Source organism: Mustela nigripes, chromosome 7 (genome assembly GCF_022355385.1).
Source record: "Mustela nigripes isolate SB6536 chromosome 7, MUSNIG.SB6536, whole genome shotgun sequence".
In the NCBI taxonomy this organism is placed as follows: domain Eukaryota; kingdom Metazoa; phylum Chordata; class Mammalia; order Carnivora; family Mustelidae; genus Mustela; species Mustela nigripes.
Genome location: NC_081563.1, coordinates 111,950,441 through 111,972,257, shown reverse-complemented (window position 1 = coordinate 111,972,257; position 21,817 = coordinate 111,950,441). Strand labels below are relative to the sequence as shown.

The 21,817-nt window shown below is 53.1% G+C and overlaps 1 protein-coding gene across 1 annotated transcript; it reads left to right on the top strand.

Annotated features, from left to right (window-relative positions):
- Window positions 1-604: 604 nt before the first annotated feature.
- LOC132022413 (protein-glutamine gamma-glutamyltransferase 6) lies at window positions 605-20,528 on the top strand. The gene is made up of 14 exons (XM_059407672.1): window positions 605-632; window positions 1,375-1,488; window positions 7,321-7,494; window positions 7,992-8,234; window positions 8,974-9,092; window positions 10,267-10,395; window positions 11,975-12,152; window positions 12,674-12,812; window positions 15,148-15,251; window positions 15,330-15,572; window positions 16,216-16,557; window positions 18,931-19,085; window positions 19,387-19,520; window positions 20,375-20,528. Exons 1-14 carry the CDS (start codon window positions 605-607, stop codon window positions 20,526-20,528), a joined length of 2,256 nt encoding a protein of 751 aa, XP_059263655.1.
- The last annotated feature ends 1,289 nt before the right edge of the window (window positions 20,529-21,817 follow it).

The window sequence follows — 21,817 nt, the reverse complement described above, 5'->3', positions numbered from 1 at the left end:
ACCAATAGAGAGAAACTTCCGTCCCAGCTCCCAGGAAAATAAAATTCCTTCTATTTCATGCCACGAGGTAAGACTTTCAGAAGCGTTGAGGTCGGGAATCTTGGAGCGCTGGGATCTTAGTCTGTGAGCTAAGAGGGTGCTTCATGCTTTCAGCTGGCCTTTTTAGGTCACAGTTGGAGAAGGCAGGGTTCTGAGATGAGGAGGTCTTGCTCAAGGTCATGGGCACCGGAGGCTGCCAGGTCTCTAAGCTTTGGGCTGGAGCCAGCTCGCAAAGTCGGGTAAATTAGCCTTGGCTTTGAAGCCAAGGGCCACTCCCCTCTTTCTTACTGACCTCCTCCCAATAGCCTAGGTTGATTTCACTCCTGGCAGTTGCGTTAACACGGGGAGACCCTGAGAGGAGTCCAAGCAATCAGGCTGTCTGGGCCCAGAGAGAAACTGGACCTCAGTTTCTCCTTTTAATTTCCAGGGTGGATTTCATACAGGCAGAGGGGCAAGGCGGCATGCCAACCTCATCACCCCACCCCAAAGCTCAGAAGTCCCAAACTGGAAAGTTTGCAGACTTTGAAGAGGTGGACAAGGTCAGAAATGGGCCAAGTTCCACAGCATGAGCAACTACAAGAGAGGAGAGACAGGTGAGTCAAGGTCCCTGGGCATCTGGATCCTGTCCCCGTGTTATCCCAGGCACCCCCGGGGTCGCCCTATAAGGAGAGGCCTCTGTCTTCATTTTACAGCTCCTGTGACTGGGAGAAGAGGCTGGCCTTCAAACCCAGGCCACTGTGGGTCTGAAGCTTCTCTCTCTGAAACTCAGAGCTCCTCCCCAGAGGCCGAGCCTGTTAGTGGGGCATATGGGAGACAGAGGGTGTGGCATGGTTGGGGGCATGGCCCAGGGAGGACAGTAGGCCTTACCCCTGTAGTTACCTCTGGAGCCCGTACAGAAGAGAGCACTGTGGCCCCAGAGCCTCTTCCTCTCACCCAGGATGGGAGAAGATGGCCCCAGATCAGTTGCCGTGAGCCCTGGGTCCCGGCCCAGTACCCACAGCTTATCACCCTCTACCTGGAGGGCACTGTCTCTGAGGCTCTGTGTTCTCATCAGAAGGCTGCTGGGAGGGTGACAATGGGAGACCACACACCCAGTTCCCATTGGCTTTCCTCTCCCCCTTCCTCTGTTCATGTCAGGCTTGTGACCTTTCTGGGCCTCAGTTTCTCCCACAGACCACCTCCTAAATCTGTGTTCGGAAAGCCTCTTGGCAGAAGCCACTCCCACGCGGGACACCCTTGAGGTGCAAACCAGGACAATTAGTGGGTGATTAGGTGTCACTGCTAGGGTAAGAAGGGCCACGCCTCCCTGAGGATTCTGACTGTCCTGCCGGGCAGCACCCCGAGATCTGCCTTGTGAACACGGGTCGGGCTGGTGCTCCGACACACCGTCCAGACAGTCTGCGCACTGCACGCCAAGGAAGCAAGAGCAGGCCGGTCCCGGCATGGCAGGTGAGTGGGCAGGGCCTGGGGGCCTCAGGGCACAGGGGGGAGCTTCAGGAAATGCGGTGTCTGTGTGGTGAAACTTTGAGCATGGATCCTTAGGATTGCCTTGCTACACAATCCACGCGCTGTTCCCTCATGTTCCTGAGAACACAGAGGCCATCCGCAGATGGCCCAACAAGGCCGTGTGGCAGAGCCCTTCCCGGCCTGCAGCCAGGCCTTTCCCACCCACCTGGCAAACAGGGGAAGAGAGACGGGGCAGAGAAAGGCCCCATGGACTGGGTCCTCTTCAAATTCCCACCCCGAAGATTCGAAGACAGGAGCAGCTCTGTCTGAGGTGAAAAGAGTTATGTGACCTTGAGCCAGAGAAATTACCCCTGGTGCTTCCATCCTCCCATCTGTAAAATGGGAATTATAATACAAATCATCTCACAGAGACTGCTGTGAGGACCTGATGAGACCAAGTGTGCCAAACGCCCCACAATATCTCACATGGGGCCTCGCAGGCAGCAGACCCAGAAAATGTGCCCCCCCGCCCCCCGCTGTAGGGCCCAATGAGGGAGGGGCCAACTCCCCTCCACCCCCAGGAATTCACCTTCTAGCTAACGATTACATATTTTATGCCTCCTCTTGCTAGGTGTTGGGGTCCAGGGGTGAGCAAGTCAGCCCACGCAGGGGTCCTACTCTCATAGGTCTTTAAACGATGTTCCTAATTTTATCCCTTCTGTCTTCTAGTGCTCAGGGTCATGTGACAATCATATGAGTCAACTCTTGTTTATTTTCTGACTTTCAAAGGCAGGTAGTTCAATTTCCTTGTCATATTTCAACTTCTCACTCCACCCTGGCAGGTCCTAGCATTCAGGGTCATCCTGGGCCTTCCTGGCTCTCAGTCTGGGTCTGTCTGCTCACTGAGGGCGGGGGCCCCCCAGTTCACAGCCCAGACTGCTGTTTCGAGGGCGGAGGCTGCTTCTGCCCTGTTAGCCCTGGGTTCCAGGGGGATTGGCTCTGCTTCCTTCCTACCTTTCAGGGCACACCTAGAGGTCCCTCTTCTCTAATTATCTGATATACTATCCGCCTTAAAGTTGGCAAAGTTTAATTGCTGAGAAGGGACCCTTCCGGGTGCAGAGTCGGGGGGGGGATCCAATGTCTGATCCATTACTACCTTGCTGGGTGGTCAGTCCTCTCTCTGAAGCTCAGTTTCTCCAACTGTACCATAACAGGGGAGACCCATCACATCGAAGTGACAGTTAGTTAGGTCGAATTCAGTGCCCTGGTTTTCTGGGTCTTCCTGGCTTCTTGGGGACCTACTCCTCTGGACAGAAGGCACCTGCTCACCATGGAATCCGTGTGTGAATGACCAAGACATCGGATTCTGAAAGCAGAGTGCATGGCCTGCATGCTTTCTATGGCAGATATCTCTAGCTGAGCCCCAAACTCTCCCCTACAGGGCCTGGATATGGCCCTGGCACTCTCCCCAACATAGTTCTTCAAGTAGTCCTACCAGCCAATCGGTGCCAGCAAATGAATTGAGACCCCTTTGCCATTATTGGATTATAATAAGCTTTCAGCTCGGAAATTCTAAGACTCGAAGGACATACTCTGGGCAGGTTCCAGCTGAGATGTTCTCACTACTGCCTACTGGTTAGAGAGGCTGGCCACTTCCAACAGGACCAGAAAGGAAAGGGAGATTGGGCAGTGGCCCCAGGCAACTCCCCAATTAATCATTTAGCTGTGGAGATCAGGTGCTTGTGATGCACACTAAGGATAGGGTCATAATGGGGCCCATTAAAAAACAATTATGCCGAGTCGGGAGTCTGGGAGAGATCACTGGCGTCAGCACAGCCTCCTGGGCTCAGCCCCACTGGGGGTCAGCCCTGGGGCTGGGACAGAGATCTGGGGAGGAGAGCATTACTAGCTGTCTGGTGTCACCCAAGGAGCTGGGGTTGGTGGTGAAGACTGGGAGTGCGGGCAGCAACTGTTTCCTCCAAGTAGGACTCGTTCCTAAGCTGAGGTCTGGGGCCAGCTAGTGAGCAAATGAGCTGGAGAGAAGATGCCCTTGGCTGGGTGGGAAGTTGCAGGCAGGGGCAGACAGTGGGGGACCTTGAATGGCAGCATCGTGGCTGTGGATCTGATGGCTCTGGAGCAGGGAAAATGACACATTGACCCCTGTGCAGTCAGAAGAGTCCCTGCTCCTCGTGGAAGCTGGGTTTCTCCATAGTAACAGGATGGACTGAACAGTGTGAGCTAGAAAATGCTGAAAGACTGTTGGAGCCGTGCGGTCATTTCAGCAGAGGTGAAAAGGGAGAGTACAAAGATAAACAATATGTGTGGGAACAGGGAAGGGGCGAGCCGAGGCAGTGGAGGAGATGTGGAGAGAGTAGGAGGCCCCCCAACCCATGCACTGACCCAGCGAACCGGGAACCCAGCACTGGGCTAAGTACCACATACAGAGACAGCTCACCCTGGCTGAAGCTTATTGCCTGAGAGTGTTTATTAATGGCTCCTCTCACTCTCTGGATTTCCAGGCTTAGGAGATGCATTTTCTCCTTGCCCTACTTGTGGTCCTTACCCCGTCTTCCCGAAAAGTCTATAAGCAAAGTATTAGTCTTATTGCTACTTCTCAGGGAAGGCCATCTGAACCTCAGAGAGGTCCCTTCACTTAGCCAGGGCCACACAGCCAATAAGTGGAAGTTTCCGGAGAACACTGATTGGCAGAACACGGGACCGGCAGCCAGTGGCCCTTGGCAAGTGCTGACGATCATCGGAGTCCCAGCACGCATGCGTACTGAGCACCTCTTGTGTGCCAGGCGCTGCTCCCAGCACTCCACATGACTTGTTTCGCTTCAGGGCTACAATATGAGGGGGCGGCTCCTATCACAATGCCCATCTTTACCAGGAGACTGAGGTTCAGAGAGGTTCAGTCATTTGCCTCAGGTCACACAGCGAGTGAACTAGTCTGCGTTTGAACTGAGGTGTGTGCCTCTGAAATCGGGCGCCTAGTCCCGGACCAAAAGAAGGCTGAGAGAGGAAGGTAGGCGGGAGAAGGAAAGAAAAGCAGCCGGAGGGGCCATGAGGCTTTGGGGTGATGGGTCAGGCAGAGAGAATGCTCTTACCACATCCCTCTTTCCATGTTTCGGGGGGTACAGCCTTGGGTTGGGCATCCGTGGACCCTGAGCTCAGGGCCAGAACTTGCCCAACATCTGTCCAAGGTGGGGGCCCGGGGAAGACAGATGTCTTCCATTATATCCTCAGGGCCTCAGGTGTGCTGTGGAGCAGAGAAGTCCTTGATGGGACTTTGCGTCTCCCATCCCTTCCCTGGCGCCCACCCGGGGTCGGTGGAACAAGCTTCTGTAGGTGTGTGCTCAGGGGTTGGGGGGCATCTTGTGGGAGAGGCTGAGAGGAATACCGAGGGAATCAGAAACACTCAATTCAGCGAACCACCAACAACCCAAATAGGAAAAGTTCTTCTAGGCTCATTTCACAGATAAGGAAACTGAGGCCCAGAGAGAGGAAGCACCTTAACCCTTATCCCATGGAGGGAACCAGTGGCAGGAACCCCACCTAGGCCCAGGACTGCAGAGGGAAGGAAGACAGGAAGGAAGAGCAGGCTTTGGAATGTGGCGACTTGACAGAGGGGATTATGGGTGGTGGGGGGGAACAGGGTGTGGGCAACTGACAGGGCACAGGTGTTCATCCCAAGGGTGTGCCAGGAAGCTGAGAAGCTCCCCTTTTCACACCCTTGTCCCCACCGAGGGACAGGGAGGGACATTCATTCATCCAACCAACATTCACTGAGCCTCTACACTGCTCTGGGCCGGGAGCGGGGCTCAGACCACCCAGAGAGAAGGAGACCTATGCCTTGCCTTCACAGCACTCACAGAGGAGGAGAGAGACCTGTAAGCAAACAGTTATGTCTGGACGTCCTTGATGACTGATTGGAGACGCAGTCTTAGTCTCAGAAGAATTGGAGCTGAGTATATGGAAAAGGAGACATTGGGGTTCTGGAAGCCATCCCACATGCGCAGCTATCTCCTGCCCTTGGGCTGCCTCACATGTAGGCTCCCCCTTTCTGTGCCCAGTGGTCCCTGCAAGCTGAGGAGGACACCTGCTAGGGCCCCCTGGGCTGTAATCACCAGAAGAGTTGCTCGCTCCCCACGGAATCTCGCCACACCCCGCCCCCAGCATACACAATCAGCCCACGGATGCCAGGTCACGAGGGTGTGATGCTCACGAGTACAGACAGAACGGGGACTGGAGCGGGGACCTCCTGGGTCAGGGCAGGTATGGTGTGAGGAGGGGGCAGCGCAGGATTTCTCAGTCACAGCTCTGTGAAGCTGTCCTGGGCTAGAAGGAACAGCAGTGTTCTGGGAGGGTGAGGGAAAGGCAGCATGGGGACAAATGGAGGGGAAGTTTCGAGAAGAAAATTCTTTGGTTCTGGGGAAGGAAGAACTTTTTCACATCTGGGCAGGTGATGAGCCGCCTCTCAGAGGTACACAAGCAGGAGCTATGACCCTGCAGTCACCCAGAATTCAGAGGAGGGACTTTGACCCTGGCAGGAAGCTGTGAGAGAGATGGTCTTTGAGATTTGGGGATAATGACAGATAATGGCATTTGTGACTCATTCCACCCCTCTTGCCCTGCTATGATGAGGCTCCAGGAGCCCAGGGATGGGGGGGGGGGGGGGCAGCAGGGGGAGGGGGGAGCGGTTGGAGCTGTTTGGACTGTGACAGGGAAAGGGGAAGCCAAGATGGGATCCCTAGGTCTTGAACCCATGACCCTCAGCCCAGGGACTCTTTTTAGCTCCTAACCACCCGCCTTGCAAGAATCCCTGGGGCGTGCCACACTGAGATAATTACCCCCTGCTCCCCACTCATCCCCAACAAAACAAAACACAAAAAAACAATTGCATCTGTTCTGGCTTGTCCCCATACAGGGTGTGGCTGGACTTGGTGTCTTCAGGCAAGAAGCCCCTTTCTTTCCATCTCTGGGTCTCAGTTTTTGTCAGTAAAATACACTATGAACTGACAACCCAAATTTACATGCGAAAGGCACATCACAGGGGCACCTGGATGGCTTAGTGGGTTAAATATCCAACTCTTGATTTTGGCTCGGGTCATGATCTTAGGGTGGTGAAATCCAGCCCCACATGGGGCTCCGAGCACGGCATGGAGCCTGCTTAAGATTCTCTCCCTCTCCCTCTGAGCCACCCCCACTCCCCCATCTAAAAGAAGAAAGGGAGGGAAGGAAGGAGGGAAAAAGGAAAGATGATCACGTTTACTGATACTATTTAAATGAAATCAAACTTTGGGTCCTGATCCCACTGGGCTTGTTGGAAAATTCCATCCCAGGGATTCCTGGGCCGCCTGCATGTTTCAGCTACCTACTGCTGTATAACAAACCGCCCCAACACTTAGAGGCTTAAAACAACAGCAATCATCCTCTCACTCACAAACCCACATTCTGAGCAGAGCTTCGTGGGGACAACTGGTTTCTGCTTCATTTGGGATCAGTGGAGGCAGCACATGACCAGAGGCTGGAGGATTTACTTGCAAGATGGCTTGTCCCATGGCTGCTGAGTCGGTGCTGGCTGTCAGCTGGGCACTCGGGGGGCTGGGGGCTGGGGCTCAGGCTAAGAGTCATGGTTCAGTATTCACTAATTCAGCATTCCCGGCGACTTTAAGTAACCTAAGTACTGTGAATAACCAGAACGGACTGCATATGATAAAAAGTAGCTGCATGAGCAAATGACTGGCAGGTTGAAGCAGACGGGAGGGCACGGCAGACGTGGATGAGACACGTGTCCAGGGCTTGGCCTCACCTCCCTGTCCTCTCCCTGCTCAGGGATCAGAGTCACCGAGGTGGACTGGCTGAGCCAGAAAAACGGTGCCGCCCACCACACCCAGGAGTACCCCGGCCCAGAGCTCGTGGTTCGCAGGGGCCAGGCATTCACCTTGGTGCTGGAGCTAAACAGACCCCTGGAGGACCAGGAGACCGTCATCTTCACTGTGGAGACAGGTAACCGTCTCGCCAGCAACCCCCGCTGGTCTACATCCGAGATCGTTCTGTGACCAGTGATCTGAGATCCTTTGGTCATCAGCGCAGACTGGAAGGGGGCAAGTCCCAGTCCCCACAGATGGGCTGAGCTCTGACCCCTAGAGGCTTTTGCTGACCACCTGTTGCAGATGGTGAGAGATGACGCCTGTGCTGGAATTCTCTGCCTGCTAAGGAATCTAGGGCTCTGGAAAACTATGGAAATTCTTCAGGAACTTTTGGAGCCCAGGCTTTTCTTTCCTAGACAGACAAATGACAGACTTTGATTTCAGGGGTGTTGTTACTTTCTCCTAGATCCAGGAGGTGGGTGGGAAATCGGGAACAGCGGAGGTGGACCCCAGCAGTGGCTCGGCGGTTCAGGGCGTGAAGGTTGGCATTCCAGGCTTGTAGCTTTTCTGCTTCTCTAGAGCTGGCTTTCCTAGGGATGGCTGGGTCTCCTGATTCCCTCTCCTCTCTGCCAGGACCCCAGGCTTCTGAGGACCGCCACACCAAAGCTGTGTTCCAGGTATCGGAGCCGGAAACGGGCAAGAACTGGACAGTTGTGGAGGAGGCTCAGATGGAGAACACCGTGACCGTCAGCATCACCAGCCCTCCCAACACTGCCATCGGCCGCTACCTGATGAGCACCAGGGTCTCCTCTCGCCGAAAACAAAATGACCGGAAGCTGGGTGAATTCATTCTCCTTTTCAACCCGTGGTGCCCAGGTAGGAGCTGGCACGTCCAAGGCAGAGGATTTCCGGGAAGCTGTCCTAGAGGTGGGCCTGCCCTTAGCGGGGGATCTGGCAGGCAAGCTAAGCGACACAGAGGTGAATGCCAAGAGCTTGGAGAGAGCTGGGATTAGGCAGAGGAACCTGGTAGCAGGTGCTACAATGATCCTGTGCCAGAGGGACAGGAACCAGTGGTTTTGGGTGTGCGGGGCCAGTCAGCAGGGATGGGAATTTGTGAGAGAAGAGGCCCAGGCTCCCACCATCAACAGTTTTGGTTTAGTCCCCACTCTGCTAAGCCGCCTCCCTCTGTGAGTCTTGGTTTCCCCATCTGCCGTAACCCCTCGAGGGATTACAGTGAGAAGTCATAGTGCTAATGCTTGTGATGTACAAAGTATACTACAAGGAGTACCAGGGTCAGTACTCCGATTAATATTTAAGAAACATGAGGCCGCTGTCAACACCAAGCAGGGTCACCCAAAGAGTCAGGATTCCTAAAGGCCCTCAGCCTTGGGCTGGGTTGGGGTGGGTCTCTGCCTCGGGAATGGAGCCCCCAGGTGAAATGAGGCTTGACCAGAAGGCAGCCTAGGAGCCCACAGCCCCTCTGCCCTCCCCCCACCTCCCCTACCCTGTCCCAAGCTTCCGGGCACCATCCTGCTGCTCTCCCTGATGTAGCCCCTGGCCCAGGCCTGCAAGGCCAGAGCCCCAGCCCATGCTGGGCCCAACAACTGCTTTTCAGAGGACGACGTGTTTCTGGATTCAGAAGAGGAGAGACAGGAGTACGTGCTGAGTGACAGCGGGATCATTTTCCGAGGCGTGGAGAAGCACATCCGAGCCCAGGGCTGGAACTACGGGCAGGTCTCCAGGGGCACAGGCTAGATGGGGGATGCAGGCTGGGGTGCACGGAAAGTCAGCCCAGGGGCCCTTCTCTCTGTTCACTTCCTCCCAGCAGGGACAAGCCGGGCTGACTCCTAGAGCACATCTGCTCAGTCACTAGCCTACTATTAGCTGTGCCAAAGCTTGGGCTGGGTCCTTGGGAAGGAGAGGTGCTTCGGGTATGGTGCATCATAGAGGAATAAAGCGCCTCCATCAGGGGGTTCTCCGCCTTGTGGGTGCACGAGAACCCCACGGAGGGTTCTTTAAAACACACAGATGGCTGCCCCCTGCCCCCAGAGATCTGGGGTGGGGCCTGAGAATGTGCATTTCTAACGAGGTCCCAGGTGGTGCTGCTCTGCTGGTCTGGAACCACACTTAAGAGCCACTGCCCAGATAACCAGTTACAATAAAAGGTGTGATGGCAGAGGGGAGGAGGGCATCAGAGTGGTAGAGATGGGGCCGGGGGAAATCAGAAAAGCGTGAAGGAAAACCACCTCGGGGATGGCAGAGGCTCGTGGTATCGGGGCTGGGTGTCCCAAGCCGGGCACGGCGCGGCTGGGCGGAGAGCAGAGCCCACGGCAGTATGGAGGTGGGAGTCAGGAAGCAAAGAGACCCTGCTAGAGGAGTCCCGTCCGCCTGGGCTTTGGGTGCCCTGGAGAAAGTTTGGCGGGGTGAGTTAGGGACCCTGATTGTCAGGTGAAGGAACCAGAGGTTAATCACGGGCTCCGGGGCTGGGTCGAGACCAGGTACTGGAGAGTGTGGGGTCCACTTAGGGGAAAACCACTCCCCAGCATGTGGGAAAGTGAATCCAGGGATCCCCAGACCTGCAAAAAGAGACCAGGAATCTTCATTTGTATGCAAAAGCCCTCCAGTTTTTAAGTGTTGCCAGTTCATTCAAATGTCTTTGACAAAGTCATTTAAATGAAAGAGCTGTGCTGGGGGCCTAGATGTGGCTGGTTTGTTCACCACAAACTTCACTGTGGGTAGTGGGGGGGCTGGTTCCTGAGCAGGGAGGGACATGGTTAAGGTTGAACTTCCCAGAGTAGCAGCAGGCAAATTCCCCTGCACGACACAAGGGACCCACTGGGTAAGCATGGTGGGAGGCTCTGGAATATGGCAAGGCTCCAGCCTCTAAGCACAGCCTTTCTGGGGACAGTTTGAGGAGGATATCCTGAACATCTGCCTCTCCATCCTGGACCGAAGTCCTCTTCATCAAAACGACCCCGCCACTGACGTGTCCCACCGCCACGACCCCATCTATGTCAGCAGGGTCATCAGCGCCATGGTGAGGAGCCCCACCATCCCTGCATACACACGTCCCTCAGCCAACCCCGGGGACACACCCTCTGATTTTCCCAGTCGCCTTTTGTTCAAATTCTCTGCCACTGCCCCAAAACACAACCAAAACTCAGAGGTACAAAACAGCCACTTATTGTGCTTAAAATTTTATAGATCAGGGACTTGGGCAGAGCACCATGAGGATGGCTTGTCTCTGCCCCAAGAGGCTCCAGCCGGGAGGGTCTGAATGGCCACCGATGGCTGGACAGGTTTCACGAGACCATGTGTCTGGGGCCTGGGTTCTAGCAGGCAGGGAGGGGTTCTTCGGTTCTGTCCCCATGCTGTGTCTGCTGGAGATAGGATGGCAAGCTGGCTTGCTCACGGTGGGTCTGGCCCCTGGGCTGGGCTGGTCAGAACCGCTGGGCCTGGCCAGTTGTGAGTCTCTCTCCATGCAGCCTTTCCATGTGACTAGCTTGGGCTTTCTCACAGCATGGCGATCTCTGGTAATCAGAGCAGCTGGCTTCTCGCCACACCATGATTCAAAACAGAAGCACTGGAAGCTTCGAGATGCAGGAGGCCAGGGCCTGGAAATTGACACAGCACCCATTCTGCCATAGTCATGGGTCAGAGCAGTCTCAGGCCAGCCCAGATTCAGGGAGCGGGGAACAGGCCCATCTCTCCGTGGGAGGAGTGTCGTCTTTATTCTCCTACACGCAACAGTGTCTCCTCCTCCCAAAGAAAGCCAGAAGGCCCACTGCACGCAGGTGCTAAAATCAGTGAGTGGGTATCTGTAATTCCAAAAAATGTATGAAGCAGATTTCCTTATAGTTGATACTCTTCATTCCTTGAGATCTTGGAGAGATGTGGGAGCCCAGGGACTCAAAAGCAGTGACCAGTTCCAGACAGTGGAGAGTCACAGCCCTGTGGGATAGCGGTACAGCCTCCAAGTCAAAAGTCCTGAACTCGAGGGTCGCCCACACTTTTTGCTAACTTGTTGCTTGACTGTGACTGGTTCATTAAACTCTCAGAACCCTTAGAATACTGCCTGCATCCAGTAAGCATCTAATGAATGCTAACTGCCTCCATAATGATACCACCAACAGGCCCCAAAACAGATCATTTAAAAGAAGAAATTCTGTAAAATCATAGGTAATTTTCAACAATAGTGTATCCCAACAGAAGGTCATTGAAAATGATAAATGATAAATGGGGGGCGCCTGGGTGGCTCAGTTGGGTTAAGCCGCTGCCTTCGGCTCAGGTCATGATCTCAGAGTCCTGGGATCGAGTCCCACATCGGGCTCCCTGCTCTCAGGGAGCCTGCTTCCTCCTCTCTCTCTCTGCCAGCCTCTCTACCTACCTGTGATCTCTCTCAAAAAAAAAAAAAAAAAAAAGAAAGAAAGAAAATGATAAATGGTACCTAAAGTAGGTAATTTAAGATAGCAGATGCCCCCAGTTTTCAGGGGATTTAAAAGGAAGGGGTGGCCCCCACTGAGTAGGCCATCCAAAGTGGGAGATGGTGTTACCATGATGAGGTCCCGGAGAGGGAAGCCCTAGCGGCTGGTGAACTGATGCCCTCCTCTGCCCAGGTGAACAGCAACAATGACCGGGGCGTGGTTCAAGGCCAATGGCAGGGCAAGTACGGCGGCGGCACCAGCCCCCTGCACTGGAGCGGCAGCGTGGCCATTCTGCACAAGTGGTTCAAGGGCAGGTTCAAGCCGGTCAAATATGGCCAGTGCTGGGTCTTCGCTGGAGTCATGTGCACAGGTACCCAGGGACAGAAGGTCCCCCCACCCTGAGCCTCTCCCTCCTTTGCCTTCATTTGCATACAGTTGCCTAGACTCCACCCCTTTTCTGGCAAGGGGAGGTGGAAATCTGGTTAATGATGAGAGAAACCAGACAGTTAGTTCCTTTATGTGACTTTTGATTTTTATTTTGCAGAAGGAGGCCCAGCTCCTCCTTTGTTGTGTTCTTTGAGTGTCCCGGAGCAAGTCCTGCGGCCCCTAGAACTCCGCCCAAGTCCCGGGGAAAACAAATGGGCAATTACGTGGCTATTGTAGGACTTCCAAGGTCCAGCCAGCCTCAGAGCCTATTCATACGGGAGTGGTGTAGTGTCTTGGGGAGTCCCCCGTGAGTTTGTACAGGGAAGGGGGCATTTCTGAGATTGAAGCAGGCAAAGCAGAGACACGGAGGGGCTGTGACAGATGTGGGTTCCTGCCACTTGCCAGGCAGGGGGGCAGGGGGTCTCTACTACCTCCTGGGGGCTGCACCAGCCTCCTGATTTTCAGTCCTTAGGTGCCTGGGGATCGCCACCCGGGTCGTGTCCAACTTTAACTCGGCCCATGATACGGACAGGAACCTAAGTGTGGACAAATATGTGGATTCGTTTGGACGGACACTGGAGGACCTGACAGAAGACAGCATGTGGTGGGTCCCCAGCCCAATGCAAGGACTCCCCGATTCTGTCTGCAGGAGGGGTGGCCCCGGGGACACATGACCCAGAGGCCAAGTGTGGGGGGACTTAAGATTGGACTGCCTTGAACCCCAGTTCCCCCACTGTGGGACTCTGAGCCCTCCCCAAGACTCCCTCTGAGTCATCACCCCTATAACCTAACCCCTTCTCCTCTGTCAGCAGCCGGGTGCCCTGAACATGTCTCGGGGTGGGGGAGGGGAGATGACCTCCCTCTGAGGCTCCATCAAGACTCTTCCCACAAAACTTTAAACAATTCATTTTAATTTAACTTTTTGTGTTTTTTTTTTTTAAACTTTATTTATTTGAGAGAGAGCATGAGCAGGAGGGAGTGGCAGAGGGGGAAGCGGGTTCCCCACTGAGCAGGGAGCCCCACGCAGGGCTCAGTCTCAAAACCCCAGGATCACAACCTGAGCTGAAGGCAGATGCCTCACCAAGTGAGCCACCTAGGCGCCCTAATTTAATTTTTTTTAACATAGGAAATACATGCATATGCATTAATATTCAAAAGACACCAAATGTGCTACAGGGATAAGTCTCCCTCCCGCCAGGTTCCAGCCTCCCCTCCTCCTCACGGAGGCAACACTGAGACTAGCTTCTTACACTGCTTCACAGGGAGGCTCTGCAGATACAAGGACATACTCACAGTCCCTCGCTCCCAGACTTTTTACCCACATGGTATCGGCAGGATAACGTAATACTGTTCATCTTGCCCCTACACTTCACAGTTTTAAAATAAAGTTTTAGAAATAATTATAACGCCACACTTGGTGAGCACCTAGTCTATGCCAGGCCCACAGTTCCAAGAGCTGTGTATATACTGACCTGTGTATTCCTCCAGACAGTCCTGCAAGCAAGCTAGCATTATTAGCCCTGTTTTGCCAATGCGGGAACCGAGGAACAGAGAGGTTAGTAACTTGTCCAAAGCTACACAGCAAACTAAGTGGAAGTACTTGGGCATGAGCCTGCTCTGCCTTTCAATTGTATTGAAAACCATGGTCAAAACCAGGAAAAACCGGGTGCCTGGGTGGCTCAGTGGGTTAAGCCCCTGCCTTTGGCTCAGGTCATGATCTCAGGGTCCTGGGATCGAGTCCCGCATCGAGCGCTCTGCTCAGCAGGGAGCCTGCTTCCCTTCCTCTCTCTCTGCCTGCCCCTCTGCCTACTTGTGATCACTCTGTGTCAAAAAAATAAATAAATAAATCTTTAAAAAAAAAAAAACAGGAAAAACCGGATCTCTAATCTCATTCCTTTTCTCTGCCTCTCTTCTTCCCTTTTCCTTTTCCTTTTGGTTCTCCTCATTCCCTCTCCCTGCAGAAGCACCAAAAAAAAAAAAAAAAAAAAGTCTCTTTTGATGTTGGAGCCCCTGTACACCCAAGTGCTATCCAGATACGTCCCCACACAAAGACCACTGCCTCCTTAAGAGAAGTCCTGGGGTCAGCTGTAAAGATGCCAAATCAGGCAAACCAGGCTTTCTCTCTCCTGCTTCCTTACTGTGTGAACCTTGTGCAGATGATGTCACTTTGCCAGTCTTGTGTTGGAAACCTAAAGTCTGAACTCCTTACCAAGACCTACAGAGCTTTGCATAACCTGACTCCTGCCTACCCCCCATTGCTGGCCAAAGCCCAGAGATACGTACTTTTTCTCTTCCTTGAAGACACAAAGATTTTTCTCATCTCAGGGTCTTCTCACGTTCTGATCCTTCTGCCTGGAACGCTGTTTCCATCAGTCTTCAGATGGCTAATCCTTTCTTATCTAAGCCTCATCTTAGATGTCATTTTCCTAGAGTAGGTCTCCATGGGTTACTCGCCGCTCAGGTGTCTCTCTTTCTTCCCAGCGTTTATTGTTACTTGCGTTTGTTTTATTTTTCTGCTTTCTCATCTTTACCTCTCTTCCTGTTCCCCTTTCTCCTTTGTTAGAAGGTAAGCTTCATGAAGGCAAGATCTTCCGTCTTATTTGTGATGGTATTTATGGTACCTTGAACAACAGTTTCTTGATACATATGTGTGTGTGTATACATATATTGAGATATATATATACACTCACAAATTTATGTGTATACATATACACACACATACATGTATCCACACGTACATATATTTCACTACCAGATTGTATATAGGACTCTCACCAGTATGGTTCAATGAATGGTTCCCAAGATGGAGCCCCCAGGATTTCAGAGTTTGGGACAAGGGCCTGGCTCACAACAGGAACTTGCCATCCTCTGGCCTTGGTCCTCACCGAAGCCCCCCCACCCCCCACCCCAACCACCGCTCCCTCCTCTCTCTGCAACAGGAACTTCCATGTCTGGAATGAGAGCTGGTTTGCCCGCCAGGACCTGGGCCCCTCTTACAATGGCTGGCAGGTTCTGGACGCCACCCCCCAGGAGGAGAGCGAAGGTAGGGTCTCAGCTGAGTGGGTCACAGATGCCCTGCTTTCCCTCACCCATGCTGCTCACACCCATCCCTCCTGCTCAGGTGTGTTCCGGTGCGGCCCAGCCTCAGTCACCGCCATCCGCGAAGGCGATGTGCACCTGGCCCACGATGGCCCCTTTGTGTTCGCGGAGGTGAACGCAGACTATATCACGTGGCTGTGGCACGAGGATGAGAGCTGGGAGCGGGTGTACTCGGACACAAAGAAGATCGGGAGATGCATCAGCACCAAGGCCGTGGGCAGCGACTCCCGCGTGGACATCACCGGCCTCTACAAGTATCCAGAAGGTAAGGGCAATAGGGCAGTTTCTGTCGGTTTCCCAAGGTGACCTTGTGCCGCAGAGAGGCAACTGCAGGCCAGCCTGGGCCTATGAAGGCAAGGGAAGCAGCCATTACCCAGCTCTCGAGCATCACTGCCGTGTAGACAGTGGGAAGGGAGCATAACTGAACACATGGAATTTGGAGCCAGACTGCTGGGTTCAAATCTTGAGTCCTTTATGAGTTGCTGTACTTCTCTGCACCTTGGGTTCCTCATCTGTAAAATGGGAATGGGAGTAGCACTGACCTCTGGTGGGGGTGGGGGTGGGGGGAATACAGCGTCTAGAACTCTACCCCTGGCACACAGCCAGTCCACAATGGGGCCGGCTCTCCTTATCAGATGAGCCTTCGGACCCAGTTGTCAAAGAAGCTGCCACCTGGATTTTTGTGCGAAATTTCCCAATCTGAAGTTGTTAAAAACTGATTTTAAATGTATTTAAACAGTCCCAGAACCAAACGCAGTGTATATGGCTGAGACATGCATCTGGCTCCTGGGATTGAAGAGGGAAAGGAGGGGTGGTTTTGCCTAGAGAGGAGGGGGACTGAGCAGTGAGGCCCCAGGACGGGGGGAGAAGGAAAGGGGTGCCCGCCTCACCATGCATGATGCCCGCAGGGTCCCGCAAGGAGAGGCAGGTGTACCGCAAGGCCGTGAGGAAGCTGTTCAGCGTGGAAGCCTCCGGGAGGAGGACCCGCCTCCGCAGAGCGGGTGGCCGTGGTCTTTGGCGAGAGGACCTCCTGGAGCCCGCCACCAAGCCCAACATCACCGGCAAGTTCAAGATGCTGGAGCCGCCCAGGCTGGGCCACGACCTGAGCCTGGCTCTGTGCTTGGCCAACCTCACCTCCCGGGCCCAGAAGGTCCGAGTCAACCTGAGCGCAGCCACTATCCTGTACACCCGCAGGCCGGTGGCCGAGATCCTGCGCAAGTCCCACTCAGTGCGGCTGGGGCCGGAAGAAGGTAGGAAGGCCCTTGCCTGTGGGGGGACCCCTTATTGGGGGCGGGGACGCCAGGGGGTATTTCCCAGCATCCTGCGCTCATTCCCAGGAAAGACAGGGATGATGCTAAGCATGTGTTCAGAGCCTTGCCTCTTGTCCCCACTTGACAGGTGAAAAAACTGAGCTCAGAGGAGCTAAGTAATGAGATTAATAATAGAAGTCCACAGTCATCTGGTGGCAAACTCATAGGGAGATGAGGTGATCTCAATCTCTGTGAATACTTATACCCCAAATGAATCCCTGCTGGGAACATCTCACAATCTATGGAGGATCCCTCGTCACCTGCCTAAAATCCAGAAAATTCTGGGAGCCCATCTGGCTTCCAGTGTCCCACGTGAGGGGCATGGACCAAAAGCAGTGGTTACTAGGTGCTTATGTGAGCCAGGCCCTGTCCTGAGAATTCTGTACATGTCAGCTGCTATCTCCACGATGTTCTCTGCCCTCAGGCCCCCTTTCCTCCTCTCCTGTGTCTGTCTGTCTGTCTGTTTCTCTCCCTCTCCCCCTCACATAACATTCTGCGTTCTGAGGATTCAATTAAGCAAAGACGCTGTTCCTCTGGGCCCTGTTTCAGAAGCTTGTGTGTTTTGACAGAGGGAAAACATGTCAAAGAGACATCACACACTTTTTCGCATTTTGGCTTTTTATCTCTCACGAAATCCAAATCGCAAAACAACACTTCCTAAGGAAATATTAACTAACACGCACTTTCTCCTGACTTTTCTTCGTATTCAAAGCAATACGTCTTCATTAAAGATTTTGAGGGCACAGGGAGAGATCAGCTGTGATCCTGCCACCCACCTACAAATTGTGAACATGTTTTCCTTCTTTATTTTTAATGCCTGTTGCTTTTTTGCCAAACACGTCTGATTACATTGTGGGTACTCTGTGTTTATTAGTGCCTCTCTCTGTTCACATTACATTGTTATTTACATATTTTTATAAGTTCTTCATCCCCATCATTTTAGTAGATGTGTAATCTTTAAATAAATATACAGATCGCTCTTTTGATACGCAGCGGGAGTCAATTTGATAATATTTTATGGAGGCGGCTTAGAATTTGCATTTCTAACAAGTTCCCAGATGATACTGATGCCACTGGTCCCAGGACCACGCTTTTGAGAAGCCCTGATCTCCCGCCACCCAAGGAGTAAATGATGTAACACATGTAAAGCATTTGGTGGGATGCCTGCCACCTAAGGAACATGTAAGTTATCATAGGGATTGGCAGGATTATTGAGATGATAAGTTGGAGATAATAACACTGACTCATGGAATTGTTCAAGGATTGAATGAGTCCATCAGCAAGTGTGTTTCCAAGTGCCCAGTCACAAAAGTGAGTAAAAGTTAGTTTTTATAATTATTAATTATTGCTGTTACTGCGTTAAGGATTCTCCCAGTCATGATGAACCGGACTAAGGAAGTCCATAAAGCAGTGTAGAGTTTTGACAGGTGGATCGGAATTAGGGCATTCAAGAAGCACCCACCATTTTGCAAAGCCCTGGAAGACCAGCAAGTGAGCCAAGTTCAAATCCTTTAAGGACCTTTTCCACAGGTTGAAACCTGATACCCTCAGGGGCAGAACAGAAACAGACACACCCAAAGAGCAGCAGGGGGTGGTAGGGCCAGAGGCAAATCAGAAAGAACATACTGTACCCAAGGGAAAAGAACATACAGTGGTCCCAAAATACCCAGATATGACTGGCAGTCTGCTGGGGCCCATGGCGACCCATGCTCAAGAGACAGAAAAGCACAGGCAGAGTGTCTGTGGCTGGTGAGAGACCCAGATGGCCAGGACCACAGGAGCTCAGAAGGCTGAGGGCGTGAGATCACTGAGTGGGGTACCCGTGAAGGCTTTCCTCCTAGGGGGCCGACTAGGATGGGCCTTAATGGGGAGGGAGGGAGGAGAAACAGTGAAGATTGGCCTCCTCACTGAATTGGAAGATGGAGGCAGACCTTTGACCCCCTCCTTCTCTGCACCTAGCACATAGTAGGTGCTCAGTAAATAGTGAGTGGCTTCCTGATAATGGCCAGAGAGACTTGCATCTGGAATTTTTAGGAAAAGTTTAAACACACCTCCGGGAGTTCTTGGAGAAACAATCTAGTGTCATGGTAGCCAACTGGCTTGAATTTGAATCCCATCTCATCTTGGCTCCTTGATTGACTTTTTGTGTAACACTGGACAAGAAACTAACCTCTCTGAGCCTTAGGTTTCATCATCTGTGAACTGACAATAATAATGCCTGTCTTGGGTTTGTGGTAAGGAATGGAGCCTTCCCTTCCTCCTCTTGGGTTCCGTCGAAAGACCCCTAACTTCTGCCTCTCCTTTTCCTTCCAGAGAAACAGATCCCAATCACAATATCTTACTCTCAATATAAGGAAGATCTGACAGAGGACAAGAAGATCCTCTTGGCTGCCATGTGCTTTGTCACCAAAGGAGAGAAGCTCTTGGTGGAGAAGGACATCACTCTGGAGGACTTCATCACCATCAAGGTGAGTCCCATCTGCCTCCACCACCCTATTCCCGGCAGGCTCCCCTCACAGCTGGGGGAGAGCATCAGAGGCTGGGGCAGTTGTGCTTTTAGCCCTGGCTTCAGCTCTCCAGGGCAGAGACAAATGGCATGGATGCAGAAGGATCGATAGAATGATGGAGCTCAGTAAGGGGGTAGGTGGATGCAAGGGGTAGCCGTGACTCCTGCCCATTCCAGGCTCCAGCCAGCATCCTAGCTGGGACCCTTGGGTCTCCTCTGGGAGCGTGGAGGGGGACAATGATGTATGGGAATCACCCCTCCAGGTGCTGGGCCCCGCCGTGGTAGGGGTGGACGTTGTGGTGAAAGTGATGGTGGTCAACCCTCTTCTGGAGAAAGTGGAGGACTGTGTGCTGATGGTGGAGGGCAGTGGCCTTCTCCAGGGACAGCTCAGCATCAAGTAAGTGTCAGCCTGGGAGTGGGAGACCTACCTTCCTTATACAATGGGCCATGGAGAAGCGGCCAATGGTGGGGCAGGGTGGGAGAGACTCTGGACCCCTAGGAACCAGCTCACAGCCTAGACACACCAGCCTTCCTTTATTTATTCATTCCTTTGTTCATTCGGTCATGGGCTTGGTCGTATAACTCACCCACTCACCCACCCACTCATTCACATGACCCTTAATCAGAAGGGCCTGTTCTCTGGTGACTGTTGGGAATGCCAAGATGAGCAGATGAGGTTCTGCCTGGAGAAGTGTTCTCACAGACGGATGGTCCTTCAGATGAGGATAGTGCAATTTGTGCAGAGAGATGAATCAATCCCCAGGGCCCAGGGAAGCAGAGGCAGCCCTGAATTGGGAATGGGGTGAAACCAGGGGAAAAGCCACAGTGGAGCTGGCCTTAAATAATTAATCAAGAAGCTTTTCAGGCATCAAGAAGGATGGAGGCTTTCCAGCCAGAGGTCTCAATGGCTGGGGTCATCAGGGAAAGTCTCCTGGAAGAAGAAGAAGGACTTGATATTGTCCTTGGGTACAATTAAAATAGGAGGGGTATCCTAGGTGGGAGGAACAGTGCAGACAAAAGACCCGAGAGAGGAAGCGTAAGGTAGTGTCCAGGGCACAGGGAGAGGACAAGCCTGGCTGGCTGGAAAGAGCAAGAAGTGGTGGAAGGGAAAATTAAGCTGGAAGCATACTGATAAGGCTTGAGTGTCAGTCTCAAGGTCTGACCTTGATCCCAAAGGTTCTGGAGATGGCAGGCTAGACTCAGAAGGGGAGGGAGCTGATGATCTGCCTTTCTCCCATCCCCTTTCCCCAGTGTGCCCACCCTGGAGCCCCAGGAGAGGGCCTCGGTCCAGTTCAACATCACCCCGACCAAGAGCGGCCCGAGGCAGCTTCAGGTGGACCTTGTCAGCCCCCACTTCCCGGACATCAAGGGCTTTGTGATCATCCATGTGGCCACAGCCAAGTGACCAGCCGCCACAAGGGACTGAGAGGGGAGGAGATGGCCCCCATCCCTTTCTTATCCACCTCTTTGTCTCTCCCGCGTGGGAGCCAGGAGGTCCGAGTTCCAGTTCTTCTGTTTTTGCCCTACTTGGTGAATCTGGGCAAGTCCCTTGCTCTCCTGAGCCTCAGTTTCCCCATCTGTAAAATGAGTTGTTAAACTCAGCAATCCTTGAACTTCTGGACAATGACGGATGACGTAGGGAGCGTCTTTCACCTTCAGCAATCACCCTCCTGGCTGGGAGGCTGACAGACCAAGCCTCACAGGACCCGAGGCCCATCCAGCTCTGCCACCTCCTATCCCATCTGCTCACAATCACCCTGGCCGACCCCTGTGTTGCCCTTGCTTCTCTCTCAGCTCCTCTGACCAGCTCCAGACCCAAGAACATCCCCCCAGCTCTGCAAAGGACCCTAAAGTGTTAGAGCTGGCCCCTAACATCCCCAACACTCCCATTTTACACAGAGGGAAGAGCCTTGCCCACAGCCATAGGGCGAGTGAGAGGCAGAATTGGGGCCCGCCCGCATGCCACTCATACCATTTAAGCTTTACCCCAAAGTCATGTGCTGAAAAATCATTAGAATTGAAGCAATGGGAGATCTTCCCTCTGTGAAGACCTGGGCCCAGCATCCGAGGGGACCCTGAAGATAGAAGAGGCTGATGGCATCTGAGGACAAAGCCCCAAATCTGATCTCGTCATGGTCATCGGGGGCCTCTTACCACCGGCCCAGGGGTTGACTTTTTGAGAATGAGAACAGCATTCAGTGTGCAAAAACACCGCCAACAGCATACACTACACACAATCGTGTTCTTAGCCTCAAAACAGGACAGAGGCCTCTGGGACAAGGACTAGAGTGGAGACCACCAGGACCTGAGGATAACCACACAGGTCCTGGACATCAGCTCAGAATGTTCTAGATAGCCAAAAGAACGACAACGAATCATAGAATTTAAGTCATCTGCACAACAACAAAACAGGCTCATCGGCAGTGAGACATCTCTTGGACGTGAATTAAAGTGGGAACAACTTACATAGAAAGTCTCTGGTAAAAGAAGTCAGGCAAATACACAGACACTGTGCAATGGGTGGTGTGACCCATGCCTTGTGACCAAGGCATCGGTGAAGGCATCTGTCTGACAATTCTATGAGCATGACAGCTTGGAGAACCCCAAGGCATGGAGGACCCCCTGTCCAAACTGAAGTTTGGGATGCTGATCCCGTCCATCTAAGAGGGGTCACTGGAGGTCCAGAGTGGGCAG

Bases quoted from the DNA above. Each gene is read 5' to 3' on its own strand.
- LOC132022413 (XM_059407672.1), top strand. From the start codon at position 605: ATGAGCAACTACAAGAGAGGAGAGACAG. The intron at 15,573-16,215 runs GTAAGGGCAATA...TGATGCCCGCAG, and splicing joins CCTCTACAAGTATCCAGAAG to GGTCCCGCAAGGAGAGGCAG. The intron at 16,558-18,930 runs GTAGGAAGGCCC...TTTTCCTTCCAG, and splicing joins GCGGCTGGGGCCGGAAGAAG to AGAAACAGATCCCAATCACA.